Here is a 14,558-nt window from a genome sequence, read left to right on the forward strand (position 1 = left end):
ACCTAATATTTGGCTGCACGTCCTGTGGAATAAACCTCAGCGATCAGTCGCTCCCTATCACCATCACAGCTTCTTCCTCCTCTCAGCCGGGATCTTGGACTCTTCTTACAATCCGATCCCGCTCTCATATTTCGTCTTCTCCCTACAGTCCTTGTGAGATCTCTCCACAGGTGATCTATGGGATTTACATCCGGACTCATTGCTCCCACTTCAGAACTCTCCAGCACTTTGTTTCCATCCATTTCTGGGGGCTTCTTGAAATTAGTTTGGGGGTCAATGTCCTGCTGGTACACCCGTGACCTAGGACACACAACCCAGCTTTCTGACACTAGGCACTACATTGCCACCCAAAATCCTTTGGTAAACGTCAGGTTTAGCGATGTCTTGCACAGTCAGGGCCCCCAGTGCCCGAGGCAAATAAACACCAAAACATCTGTGACCCGTCACCATATCTGACTGTAGGTACAGTGTTCTTTTCTTTGTAGGCCTCATTCCGTTTTTTTTTTTTTTTTTTTTTTTTTTAAACCGTAGATTGATGTGCTTTACCAAAAAGCTCAATCTTGGCCTCATCTGTCCACAATACTTTCCCAGAAGCATTTTGGCTTACTCATGTCCATTTTGGTAGACTGCAGTCTAGCTTTTTTATGTCTGTCAGCAGTGGGGTCCTCCGGGGTCTCCTGCCATAGTGATTAATTTCATTCACATGTGAACGGATAGTTCATGCTGACAGTGATGCACCCTGAGCTGGCAGGACAGCTTGGATTTCTTTGGCCCTCGATTGTGGCTGCTTAGGATAAGTAGTCGCCGGAGAGGCTGCCCTGTCACATACTGGTTATCGGGGCACTCGGCAGTGAGGCAGTGACTCGTGTCGCAGGTAGGGGTCGCAGTGTGTTCTCCCCAGGTTGTGCATGCAGACGGATGAAGTCCATAGGTGTGCATGGGAGTCACGGATTTCTGGTCCGGGTTTTCCATGTGGCTGAAAGCCACAGGTTTGTGTGTGTTAAAAGCCCTGCAGTAAGAGGTATGGGTGTGTCAGGTGTAACGTCAGTGTCACTCTGGTGTGCAGAGCAGAGGCCTGCAGAGTGTTGGCTGAGTGCATGGAGGCACAGGCCAGCTGTGCCAGCATCCAGGGCAGCTGAATAGCCTGGCACCCGCAGCGTACACAGAGATGCAAGTCGTCCATGGTACTGGTCTCAGATGAGGACAGTCCTGTGCCCGGAGGTGGATGTCCTGTGCCCAAAAGAGGACTAGCATGTGTAACGATTGCAAACAGGTGGATATGGTGCCCGGCTGCTATCCGGAGGATATCCTGGGCGGTGTACAGCTGTGTGAGTAAAGCGACTGTGATACAGCGATGCAGGACACCCACGGGAACTAGTCAGAGGGGCTGGCGTGTGTAGTGTCTGAACATATGAGGCTGTGTGTATGGAGACTGTAATATGGTGTGCGGTCGCCCAGGGAAACTGGACAACGAGAGGTCTGACCTGTTTAGGGACTGTAAATCTGAAGCCATATGATATGTATTGCTATGAACTGGTGTAAACTGATCACTGGTAATATACACTGAAGTTATATGCATTTATGTGAATTGGACTTTAATGCTGTGAGGAAACACATTAAAGAGACTGTGTTGGAACTTTGTGGGTCACTGCCTCTTCACTGCGTACGATGCTACTACAATCTTACAATGTATATCACCAGTCCCAGGCCGGGAATATATAATAACGCCAGAACTGTATGCTGCCACCAGTTCCTCGATAGATATCAGCCTGATCTGTTACCCAGCTTATATGGGGTCAGAAACCAACCCCAGGTAGCGTATAAGGACTAGTCGGACTCACGGACGTGGAAAATCTGATTTGAGACAAAAGAGCAGCCCAAGATAATTGATATTTTAATTGATGAAAGGTGCACTAGAAACTACACATTTATACCTGGTAATATACAGATAATGCAGCCAGAGGTACAGATAAATGGAGAATACAGGTTGGGGTAGCAGTTAGCTGTATGTGTCATGTTACCATTCTTATCACTTGTGGATGGAGGGAAGCTCTCGTATCCACAGGAACCTTCTTAGTTTCTGGTCCATCTCCACACGTGACGCGGTTCCGTGGCAGAACAATGACACTGGCTGAATGTGTGTAGCTATCCTTTAACCCCTAGTTCGCCACCTACCATATTCGCAACTGCCCCTCTGAGTTGGACTGAAATCTCCCCTGACCACATAGCTGAAATAATTCTCAATATCTTTGGATGGGTCATAACTTCCTAGTGGAAGGTACAAACGGGATGACTGACGTCTCAACAGGTTCGTTGGGGCTGGACCGATGCGGAGAGTCCAAACTCGGGTGGGCTAAGTGGTTCTGGAGAGCCAGTCTCGATAGCGCGGTATCTGGGACACCTATAGAACGACGAGACACAGGGGTGCGTGCAGGGGGCTCCCAGGGTTCTGGTGGTATATCGGACATAACCCTGAGGTGCACGGTACATACCGTATTTTCTGGTGTATAAGACGACCCCCAACTTTTCCATATAAAATATGGAATTTGGGATATGCCCGCTGTATAAGACTGGGGTCATCTTATACGCCCAGTCATCTTATACAGCGTGTGGTTCCCAGGGTCTGAAGGAGAGGAGACTCTCCTTCAGGCCCTGGGATCCATATTCATGTTAAAAATAAAGAATAAAAATAAAAAATATGTATATACTCACCCCTCCGAGAAGCCTGGCTGTCACCGGTGTAAAGGCCCCGTCTCACATAGCGAGATCGCTAGCGAGATCGCTGCTGAGTCACTAGTTTTGTGACGCAACAGCGACCTCCATAGCGATCTCGCTATGTGTGACACGTACCAGCGATCAGGCCCCTGCTGCGAGATCGCTGGTCGTGTCGGAATGGCCTGGACCTTTTTTTGGTCGTTGAGGCCCCGCTGACATCGCTGAATCGGTGTGTGTGACACCGATCCAGCGATGTCTTCACTGGTAACCAGGGTAAACATCGGGTTACTAAGCGCAGGGCCGCACTTAGTAACCCGATGTTTACCCTGGTTACCAAAAAAAACAAACAGTACATACTCGCCTTTCGGTGTCCAGGTCCCTTGCCGTCTGCTTCCTGCTCTGACTGACTCCCGGCCGTACAGTGAGAAGTGAGAGCACAGCAGTGACGTCACCGCTGCGCTCTGCTCTCAGTGTACAGCCGGATCTCAGTCAGAGCAGGAAGCAGACGGCAAGGGACCTGGACACCGAAAGGCGAGTATGTACTGTTTGTTTTTTTTGGTAACCAGGGTAAACATCGGGTTACTAAGCGCGGCCCTGCGCTTAGTAACCCGATGTTTACCCTGGTTACCCGGGTGCTGCAGGGGGACTTCGGCATCGTTGAAGACAGTTTCAACGATGCCGAAGTCGTTCCCCTGATCGTTGGTCGCTGGGGAGAGCGGTCTGTGTGACAGCTCCCCAGTGACCACACAGCGACTTACCAACGATCACGGCCAGGTCGTATCGCTGGTCGTGATCGTTGGTAAATCGCTTAGTGAGACGGGGCCTTAAGCGTCTGCCTCCGTTCCTAAGAATTGCAGCATGAAGGACCCTCGATGATGTCACGGTCAGGTGACTGGCCTGTGATTGGTCCGTGACCGCTCATGTGACCAGTCACCTGACCGTGACGTCATCGAGGGTCCTTCACGCTCTGCAATTCTTAGGAACGGAGGCAGACGCTTACACCGGTGAGAGCCAGGCTTCTCGGAAGGGTGAGTATATACATATTTTTTATTTTTATTCTTTATTTTTTATATGAATATGGATCCCAGGGCCTGAAGGAGAGTCTCCTCTCCTTCAGACCCTGGGAATCATCCAGGATCGCTCCCTGCACACGCCGTACCCGGCGTATAAGACGACCCCCGACTTTTGGGACAATTTTTAGGGGTTAAAAAGTCGTCTTGTACGCCGGAAAATACGGTAATTCATCTCTAGGTGTCGGTGCCCCTCGGTCTACGCTTTCCCTTGACAGCTGATTGATGCAGGGCTCCCAGCTCTGCTCCTCCTCGCCTTCATTAACATGTGGCCTCTAATCCTCTGGCCAGATGGCAGGTTCCTGTTCTTTTGGGAATTCGTGTACTTATCCCATAGTTGGGAGGCACAATTCAGGGGTGAAAGGAGATCTGCGGATAATCTATTGGGCCTGAAATTGATAAATCAAAATGGAGTCTCCCTCATCACTCACACTTTTTTCTTTTTTTTTTTTGTGGTGTTCCAATAAACACAAAGGAAATAAACCGGAGTATTAACAAACCTGGAGAATTGTAATAATTATCTGGGAGAAATACTTTATTTTCTGGAACAGTTTCAAGGGTGCCAACACTTTCGGCCATGACTGTATATGTATGGGCTGAGACGTCTTGTCCAGTCATGTCTTGTGACCCCATCACTGCTGGGGGGACGATGCTATGGACGCTGTGTGTTCAGTAGGGTTATTACGGGGGGACGCTGACACTCGTGTGATGGGTGAATGTGGTCCTGGTGGTGGTACTCCCTCCACGTCTCATTGTACTCTATGTGCAGTATGTTGGGGAGAACACTGTCTGTATATTTTGGGGGAGGGGGGCTGGAAGTAAATGCCATTTTTCTGGATGTAATACTGACTGACATCCCGTCTATCACATGCTGTCCCCAGGTTACAGCTCCGGCTCTGTCTGCGTGGAGTTTTCCCTCGTGGAAGAGGCCGTCGGATGCATGGAAGCCAACAAGGTTACTTCTCCACCCGTGCAGCGGTGCCCTGGAAAGATGGAGGGGAGACTGGGAAACTCAGGGTCTCCTATGGCCCCAGTAGATGGTCCGCTAGTTTGTAGGGTGCAGCTATTTACCTGCCCCTGACACACTATGGGAACATCTGCACGGTATATAACCAATGTATATAGCCCAGCGGAGGACGTGACATATAGCCCAGCGGAGGACGCGGTATATAACCTGTGATATATAGCCCAGCGGAGGACGCGGTATATAACCTGTGATATATAGCCCAGCGGAGGACGCGGTATATAACCTGTGTATATAGCCCAGCGGAGGACGCGGTATATAACCTGTGTATATAGCCCAGCGGAGGACGCGGTATATAACCTGTGTATATAGCCCAGCGAAGGACGCGGTATATAACCTGTGTATATAGCCCAGCGGAGGACGCGGTATATAACCTGTGTATATAGCCCAGCGGAGGAAGTGGTATATAGCCGAGCGGAGGGTGCGGTATATAACTCTCTGCTGTCCCCTCGCCTCGGCGGCGGCGGCTCTGCTGTCCTCTCGCCTCGGCGGCGACGGCTCTGCTGTCCCCTCGCCTCGTCGGCGGCAGCTCTGCTGTCCCCTTGTCGTCGGCGGCTCTGCTGTTGCCTCGTCGTCGGCGGCTCTGCTGTCCCCTCGCCTCGTCGTCGGCGGCTCTGCTGTCCCCTCGCCTCGTCGGCGGCGGCTCTGCTGTCCCCTCGCGGCGGCGGCTCTGCTGTCCCCTCGCCTCGTCAGCGGCGGCTCTGCTGTCCCCTCGCCTCGTCGGCGGCGGCTCTGCTGTCCCCTCGCCTCGTCGGCGGCTGCTCTGCTGTCCCCTCGCCTCGTCGGCGGCTGCTCTGCTGTCCCCTTGCCTCGTCGGCGGTTGCTCTGCTGTCCCCTCGCCTCGTCGTCGGCTGCTCTGCTGTCCCCTCGCCTCGTCGTCGGCTGCTCTGCTGGGAATGTTTTTAGCAGTGGGGTTGCTGCACTCGGTAACTTACAATGAGGAGAGGAAAGTCCTTGATATAATGCTGCACACGCTGAGGGGTCTCCTGCTATTGTCGAGTGCTGATAACGGCCCCTCAGCCTTACATGGGGCCTGCACTTGAGGCTCCAGCAGCCGCTAGATTTGGCGTCTAATGACAAAATGAGGCATTTAGTCGGGGATCGTCTCCTGGGATGTGATTTCTGCCAGTAGAGGTGGTTTGGGGAAGGAGTGATCGCTGGTGGGTCCGTCGGATGGTTCCACTGAGGTGATGTCGAGGGACATGGACGCCGAGTAATTTTAAGGGGTTCGGAGCATGGGCGCCATCCAGGAGGATCTTGCTCACATCTCTAGGTATCCCTTTCGGAGCGCCCTGCTCCTGTGCCTTCTCTGCGCTGTAATCCAAGCGTGACTATTTCACAAATTACTGACTGAGCAGCTATAAAACCTGGTGCGACCGCACTGCGAAATGCACTGGGCAAGAACCCTTTAGGTGATGATCCCCACGGTTCATCCATGATGGGGTGAGCAGCCCCGTGGTTCTGGGGTCTCCGACCCCGGCTGTGCGGCCTGGTGGCTCGGGGGTCTCCATCCTCGGCTGTGCGGCCTGGTGGCTCGGGGGTCTCCATCCTCGGCTGGGCGGGCCTGGTGGCTCCGGGGTCTCCGTCCCTGGCTGGGCGGGCCTGGTGGCTCCGGGGTCTCCGTCCCTGGCTTGGCGGCCTGGTGGCTCCGGGGTCTCCATCCCCAGCTGTGCGGCCTGGTGGCGCTGTGGTCTCCATCCTCGGCTGGGGGGCCTGGTGGCTCGGTAGTCTCCGTCCTCGGCTGGGCGGGCCTGGTGGCTCCGGGGTCTCCGTCCCTGGCCTGGTGGCTCCGGGGTCTCCGTCCCCAGCTGTGCGGCCTGGTGGCGCTGTGGTCTCCATCCTCGGCTGGGCGGTCTGGTGGCTCGGGGGTCTCCGTCCTCGGCTGGGCGGGCCTGGTGGCTCCGGGGTCTCCGTCCCTGGCTTGGCGGCCTGGTGGCTCCGGGGTCTCCGTCCCTGGCCTGGCGGCCTGGTGGCTCCGGGGTCTCCGTCCCTGGCCTGGTGGCTCCGGGGTCTCCATCCCCAGCTGTGCGGCCTGGTGGCGCTGTGGTCTCCATCCTCGGCTGTGCGGCCTGGTGGCTCGGGGGTCTCTGTCCTCGGCTGGGCGGGCCTGGTGGCTCGGGGGTCTCTGTCCTCGGCTGGGCGGGCCTGGTGGCTCCGGGGTCTCCATCCCCAGCTGTGCGGCCTGGTGGCTCTGGGGTCTCCATCCCCAGCTGTGCGGCCTGGTGGCTCGGGAGTCTCCGTCCTCGGCTGGGCGGGCCTGGTGGCTCGGGAGTCTCCGTCCTCGGCTGGGCGGGCCTGGTGGCTCGGGAGTCTCCGTCCTCGGCTGGGCGGGCCTGGTGGCTCCGGGGTCTCCGTCCCTGGCTTGGCGGCCTGGTGGCTCGGGGGTCTCTGTCCTCGGCTGGGCGGGCCTGGTGGCTCGGGGGTCTCTGTCCTCGGCTGGGCGGGCCTGGTGGCTCCGGGGTCTCCGTCCCTGGCTTGGCGGCCTGGTGGCTCCGGGGTCTCCATCCCCAGCTGTGCGGCCTGGTGGCTCCGGGGTCTCCATCCCCAGCTGTGCGGCCTGGTGGCTCCGGGGTCTCCATCCTCGGCTGGGCGGGCCTGGTGGCTCGGGAGTCTCCGTCCTCGGCTGGGCGGGCCTGGTGGCTCCGGGGTCTCCGTCCCTGACCTGGTGGCTCCGGGGTCTCCGTCCCCAGCTGTGCGGCCTGGTGGCGCTGTGGTCTCCATCCTTGGCTGGGGGGCCTGGTGGCACCAGGGTCTCCGTCTCCGGCATGGAGGCTCCGGGGGTGAGCGGGGATCCCTGGATAGTGGTTTGATGGAAATGGCGGCTCTTGTAATCTCATGGTTGTACCTCCCGTCTCCTCGTCACATCTGGCGGTGGTTGTGAGGATGGCGGCTGCTGAAGAGCTGAAGTCCGTCCTGTGAGAAGAGATGGCGGGATCTAATCACATGAGGGTCTCCGGGGTGAGTCGGCGGCCCCCCGTCCGGGAGGGCAGTGGCTGCTGGGACATGTCCTCTGCGTTCTGTAGATGGGTGGTAGATTTTCTATCCTCCTTCCAGAGAGCAGCGGTGCCGAGCGGCATCAGATTTGCAGAGATTCCCCATCACCCAGAGAAGGTGATTTCCAGCGACTCGGGTCAGTGTACAATAACTCACTGTCAGACTAGTTTTCTTAAAGGGCCAGTCCAACCCTTGGACATTGGTCACTGTGTACTGCACGGTTCTTCTTCCTTTCCTTCTCCAGTACAGTTCCTCTCCATTTTGGAGATTGCTGTCAGTGAACGGTGCACCAAGAATCTGATCCTCCCACTACTGGGGGATTGTTACAATGTACCAGAGACCTACTGCCTGTATGCCCGGTCAGGGGATCTTGGCCACACCGACACATTGTGAGACTGAGGGTCTGCAGAGATCTCACAACGGTGAGAAGTGAAGGATCCAGAACTGCTCATTACACAGTGATGGACGGCAGACGCTCTGCGTGGTCGCGTCCCTGTCAGGGGCTGTGCACGCCGTATATGCTGGGGGTCACTTAGTTTTTGTGACGCTGTCGGTCAGTTTCTGCACAAGGAATACGTTGGTGGCGCCTGTTGTTGTTTTTTTTTTTTTATGGACCCCGTAGAAGTGCCAGCAAGGCGTGAAACGGCCGTAGTCCGGCAAGTCTCACTGTTCATGAAAGAGCTCCCGGGACCCCGGCACCTCCGCTAATACCAGTGTAGCCGATGATATGGATTAGATCCACATCTGGAAGGAAGGATCCGGCGAGTGCGGCCTTTCCAATAGAATACACGTTCTTTATGCACGCACCACCCAGAAGAGATCCGACGAGGCTATTTCTGAGGACTTGGGTCTAAATAACACACTGAATAAAGTGACTTGCTGCCTGGAATCACCCTCCTTTTTATAAATACAGTTGTGGCCAAACGTATTGACACCCCTGCAATTCTGTCAGATAATACTCAGTTTGTTCCTGAAAATGATTGCAAACACAAATTCTTTGGTATAATTATCTTCATTTAATTTGTCTTAAATGAAAAAAACACAAAAGAGAATGAAGCAAAAAGCAAAACATTGATCATTTCACACAAAACTCCAAAAATGGGCCAGACAAAAGTATTGGCACCCTCAGCCTAATACTTGGTTGCACAGCCTTTAGCCAAAATAACTGCGACCAACCGCTTCCGATAACCATCGATGAGTTTCTTACAATGCTCTGCTGGAATTTTAGACCATTCCTCTTTGGCAAACTGCTCCAGGTCCCTGATATTTGAAGGGTGCCTTCTCCAAACTGCCGTTTTTAGATCTCTCCACGGGTGTTCTATGGGATTCAGGTCTGGACTCATTGCTGGCCACCTTAGAAGTCTCCAGTGCTTTCTCTCAAACCATTTTCTAGTGCTTTTTGAAGTGTGTTTTGGGTCATTGTCCTGCTGGTAGACCCATGACCTCTGAGGGAGACCCAGCTTTCTCACACTGGGCCCTACATTATGCTGCAAAATTTATTGGTAGTCTTCAGACTTCATAATGCCACGCACACGGTCAAGCAGTCCAGTGCCAGAGGCAGCAAAGCAACCCCAAAACATCAGGGAACCTCCGCCATGTTTGACTGTAGGGACCGTGTTCTTTTCTTTGAATGCCTCTTTTTTCTCCTGTAAACTCTATGTTGATGCCTTTGCCCAAAAAGCTCTACTTTTGCCTCATCTGACCAGAGAACATTCTTCCAAAACGTTTTAGGCTTTTTCAGGTAAGTTTTGGCAAACTCCAGCCTGGCTTTTTTATGTCTCGGGGTAAGAAGTGGGGTCTTCCTGGGTCTCCTACCATACAGTCCCTTTTCATTCAGACGCTGACGGATAGTACGGGTTGACACTGTTGTACCCTCGGACTGCAGGGCAGCTTGAACTTGTTTGGATGTTAGTCGAGGTTCTTTATCCAACATCCGCACAATCTTGCGTTGAAATCTCTTGTCAATGTTTCTTTTCCGTCCACATCTAGGGAGGTTAGCCACAGTGCCATGGGCTTTACACTTCTTGATGACACTGCGCACAGTAGATACAGGAACATTCAGGTCTTTGGAGATGGACTTGTAGCCTTGAGATTGCTCATGCTTCCTCACAATTTGGTTTCTCAAGTCCTCAGACAGTTCTTTGGTCTTCTTTCTTTTCTCCATGCTCAATGTGGTGCACACAAGGACACAGGACAGAGGTTGAGACAACTTTAATCCGTGTCAACTGGCTGCAAGTGTGATTTAGTTATTGCCAACAGCTGTCAGGTGCCACAGGTAAGTTACAGGGGCTGTTAGTTACACTAATTACAGAAGCATCACATGATTTTTCTGACAGTGCCAATACTTTTGTCCACCCCCTTTTTTATGGTTGGTGTGGAATTATATCCAATTTGGCTTTAGGACAATTCTTTTTGTGTTTTTTCATTTAAGACAAATTAAATGAAGATAATAACAAAGAATTTGTGTTTGCAATCATTTTCAGGAAGAAACTGAGTATTATCTGACAGAATTGCAGGGGTGTCAATACTTTTGGCCACAACTGTACGTTGGCGGCGCCTCTTCTGTTTTCGCTTCCCGCCTCGTTGTTTGCTGTTTTATATGTTTCTTTCGGTTTTTAGGGCGTCCTACATTTTAAAGGAAAGAAAGTCAGTCTGAAGTATAAGAACAATTCAGACCGGTGGAACTGTCAGCAGGTGAGCTGTGTGGCCCGGGCCGGCAGGATGTGTGGCCCCGCTCCTCCTCTTATCTTCTCTGTTGTCTCTCCCGCAGTGCAAGGCAGTGAACATCCTATCTAAGGAAAGGTGCTGGCAGTGCAGCGCACTCCGGGCAGGTAGGTCCCTGGGGCCGGACTATGCTCATCATCCTCCTCTGCTTCTCTCCTACACATGGTAGTAACATCCAGAGCTGCGCTCCCGTGTTCTGCAGTCACTCCCACAATGCACCACAGCGAGAAACAAAGCCGAGGATAGCCAAACTCCTGCAGCCTGAGAGAACCAGAAGTGACCGGAGAATAAGGGGTTAAACAGCACCTCGTATTCTATGGTGTATGGTACCTGGCAGGCCTGTGACACGCCACATCACCCCGGCCTCCCGATCCAGAAGTGAGGGCCATCAGAGTAGCTAAATTTAATGTAAATCCTTCTTTCATGTAGGGTCCGACCACCTGCCTCTCCGAGATGCCCAGAAAGACGCTACAGTGTCACCTTCCGCTACTTTTCGGCGTGCCATGAAGCGTGCGGCCAACCAGAGTCTCCCCGGCCACAGTCCTGATGATGAGAGAGGCTCCTCGCCTAAGAAAGAGAAGGAGCAAAAGGTCAACAAGTCAAGCAAAAGTGAGTAACGGGTGGGGGATGGGGAGCTCCGAGAGAAACAGGCAAGGGATGACAATCACCGAGGGGAACAGGCAGGGGATGGCGAGCACCGAGAGAAACGGGCAGGGGATGGCGAGCACCGAGAGAAACGGGCAGGGGATGGCGAGCACCGAGAGAAACGGGCAGGGGATGGCGAGCACCGAGAGAAACGGGCAGGGGATGGCGAGCACCGAGAGAAACGGGCAGGGGATGGCGAGCACCGAGGGAAACGGGCAGGGGATGGCGGGCACCGAGGGAAACGGGCAGGGGATGGCGGGCACCGAGAGAAACGGGCAGGGGATGGCAAGCACCGAGGGAAACGGGCAGGGGATGGCAAGCACCGAGGGAAACGGGCAGGGGATGGCGGGCACCGAGGGAAACGGGCAGGGGATGGCGGGCACCGAGGGAAACGGGCAGGGGATGGCGAGCACCGAGAGAAACGGGCAGGGGATCGCGAGCACCGAGGGAAACGGGCAGGGGATGGCGAGCACCGAGGGAAACGGGCAGGGGATGGCGAGCACCGAGGGAAACGGGCAGGGGATGGCGAGCACCGAGGGAAACGGGCAGGGGATAAAACGGGGATGAAATGGTTGAGGAAGTAAAGGTGGCTGTGAATTTTGGAGGCAGTGATCATGCTATCCTTGAATTTTGGATTATAAGAGGAGGAAGACAACAGGGACTCAGACTTTAAGGTTGGACTTCAGAAAGGTCAGATTTTAATGGACTTGGCAAGAGGGTAGGAAAGGTCCAATGGCCGGATGTTCTAAAGGACAGAAATGTACAAGAAGGATGGGAGACTTTACATGAAATTCTCACCGCACAATCGGTAACAAATCCGAAAAAGGACAAATTGGAAGCATTTAAAGAGACCAGGATGGATGAACACAGAACTTAATCACTTGTTAAAAAGGAAAAAAGAAATGTATATTTAATGGAAAGAGGGGCATATCTACAAAAGAATATAGTGGTGTCTGCAGGGCAAGAGTTAGAAGAGCTAAAGCCAGGAATGAAGTGAGGCTTGTAAGGGAGACCAAAAGCAGGAAGAGAGGATTTGGGGGTATGTCAAAAGTAAAAGAAAAGTCAGATGCTATAGAACTTATACAGGATGAAAAGGATGAAGTGGTCAGAAATTATATTGAGAAACCGAACTTTAAAATTCCTTTTTTGCATCTGTGTTCTCTAAGAAAGCAAATGTATCATCACCTGATCTTCACGGTGTCATCGAAGGAATAAAAGAATCCACACTATCCATAAACGGAGGGATGCTGAGGGAACACTTAGCTGATTTACATGAATTTACATTTCCTGGCCCAGATGAATTACATTCTAGGGGACTGAAAAGAGCAGAGGAAATTGCAGAACCACTAGCCAGAATCTCTGAAATATCCTGGAGAACGGAAGATTGGAGAAGGGCAAATGTCCCTATCTGCAAAAAAAGGAAAGAAGACGGAGCCAGGAAATTACAGACCATATTTTTTGACACCATTTTAATGCAGATACGATTGCATTATTGCATTTTAATGTAATGTTACGGCAAAAACAAATTAATTCTGGAGTTTTTACGTTTTTTTTTTTTTCTTTCTTGGTTTAACGATTGGATCAGTTCTTTTTTGATTGATACATTGGGCGATTCTGGACGCGGTGATACCAAATATGCATTTTTTTTAATGGGGCATTTGTGTGGAGATTTGAGATATAGATAGATAGATAGATAGATAGATAGATAGAGAGATCTCTGAAGACTCAGAACTGGGCAATGCAGTGTTGTAGACGGTGAGGCCCGGGCGTGTGCCGCCTCCACGCTGGACCTCTGAAGAGCGGTAAGTCTGAGCCCAATATGAGGGACTCTAAAGGGGAGGTAATCGTGGCAAAGGCCTTGTGTGGGACTATTGAGGCGGACTGTTGGCAACATACAGGAGTTCAGGGAGGACTATCACTTCATGATGTTGATTCTCCCAGCTACTGTCAGAGGGACCGTTGTTCTAGTTTGTTATAGACTTGTCATCTTCTCAATCCACAGTCATCGTCATCTATGGAATCCCGCTATGTACGACACCGATGAACGTGGTGAAAGCACTGCAGCCGTTCGTGCCATACCTGTTGGTGGGTAAGGTCGAAATCGTGAAGAAAAAACGCCGGAACAATCAGGAGAAGATGGCCTTCATTGAGCTCAGGAGCCACAAGGTAGAGATCCGGGCCGCAGCAGACGGGTGACTCTGGGGTTCTGGCCGTTCTCCTTGTGAATCTGGGTTACACCCATGATCTTCCCATAGTGTCCTGGCTGTTATCGGGTGGGGACACGTGCTGGCCACAGTCTTACCCTGGGAGGAAGCTGGGCATTGTGCTCCAGCATGCCCCAAAGATTGCCTTCTACACCTCATTCCTCTGTGTCGGGGGTCACACTGATATTTACCGCACCCCTCCGTGACATGTCGTGGAAGTCAATTCTACCAAGAAGAATAATTTCAGAACTATTTCCCCTCCTGTAATGTCGCCAGAATTTGTACATAGTCCACTGAGAAACTCAAATCTTTTCAAGTGGGGAGGAGAAAAAAAGTAAAATAATGCAGATGTATAAATCTACACGCCCTTACACTAATACTTTACTGCAGTCTCCTGTGAATTTCAGGCATTCTGTGTTTTTGGGTTGGGGGTCGATCGCTCGGCACATCTGGGATTGATGATCTTTGCCGGCTCCTCGTGGCAGCAGCTCCACATGTCAGATTGCGGGGGCATCTCCTGTGTACAGCGCCCTCTTCAGGTCACCACAGATTGCGGGGACATCTCCTGTGTACAGCGCCCTCTTCAGGTCACCACAGATTGCGGGGGCATCTCCTGTGTACAGCGCCCTCTTCAGGTCACCACAGATTGCGGGGACATCTCCTGTGTACAGCGCCCTCTTCAGGTCACCACAGATTGCGGGGGCATCTCCTGTGTACAGCGCCCTCTTCAGGTCACCACAGATTGCGGGGACATCTCCTGTGTACAGCGCCCTCTTCAGGTCACCACAGATTGCGGGGGCATCTCCTGTGTACGGCGTCCTCTTCAGGTCACCACAGATTGCGGGGACATCTCCTGTGTACAGCGCCCTCTTCAGGTCACCACAGATTGCGGGGACATCTCCTGTGTACAGCGTCCTCTTCAGGTCACCACAGATTGCGGGGACATCTCCTGTGTACAGCGCCCTCTTCAGGTCACCACAGATTGCGGGGGCATCTCCTGTGTACAGCGTCCTCTTCAGGTCACCACAGATTATGGGGACATCTCCTGTGTACAGCGTCCTCTTCAGGTCACCACAGATTGCGGGGGCATCTCCTGTGTACAGCGCCCTCTTCAGGTCACCACAGATTGCGGGGACATCTCCTGTGTACAGCGTCCTCTTCAGGTCACCACAGATTGCGGGG

General features: G+C 52.9%; 1 protein-coding gene across 1 annotated transcript in view; it reads left to right on the forward strand.

Moving 5' to 3' along the window:
- The window catches only part of LOC143787936 (uncharacterized), a 38,018-nt gene that overhangs the window by 12,103 nt on the left and 11,357 nt on the right, over nt 1–14,558 (forward strand). The window contains exons 6-10 of the mRNA XM_077277168.1: nt 4,667–4,740; nt 10,423–10,497; nt 10,574–10,634; nt 10,957–11,136; nt 13,175–13,338. Of these exons, the coding sequence (XP_077133283.1) occupies nt 4,667–4,740; nt 10,423–10,497; nt 10,574–10,634; nt 10,957–11,136; nt 13,175–13,338 (554 nt within the window). The remainder of the gene's footprint in view (nt 1–4,666; nt 4,741–10,422; nt 10,498–10,573; nt 10,635–10,956; nt 11,137–13,174; nt 13,339–14,558) is intronic.

The sequence above is a fragment of the Ranitomeya variabilis genome, chromosome 8 (genome assembly GCF_051348905.1).
Source record: "Ranitomeya variabilis isolate aRanVar5 chromosome 8, aRanVar5.hap1, whole genome shotgun sequence".
In the NCBI taxonomy this organism is placed as follows: Eukaryota; Metazoa; Chordata; class Amphibia; order Anura; family Dendrobatidae; genus Ranitomeya; species Ranitomeya variabilis.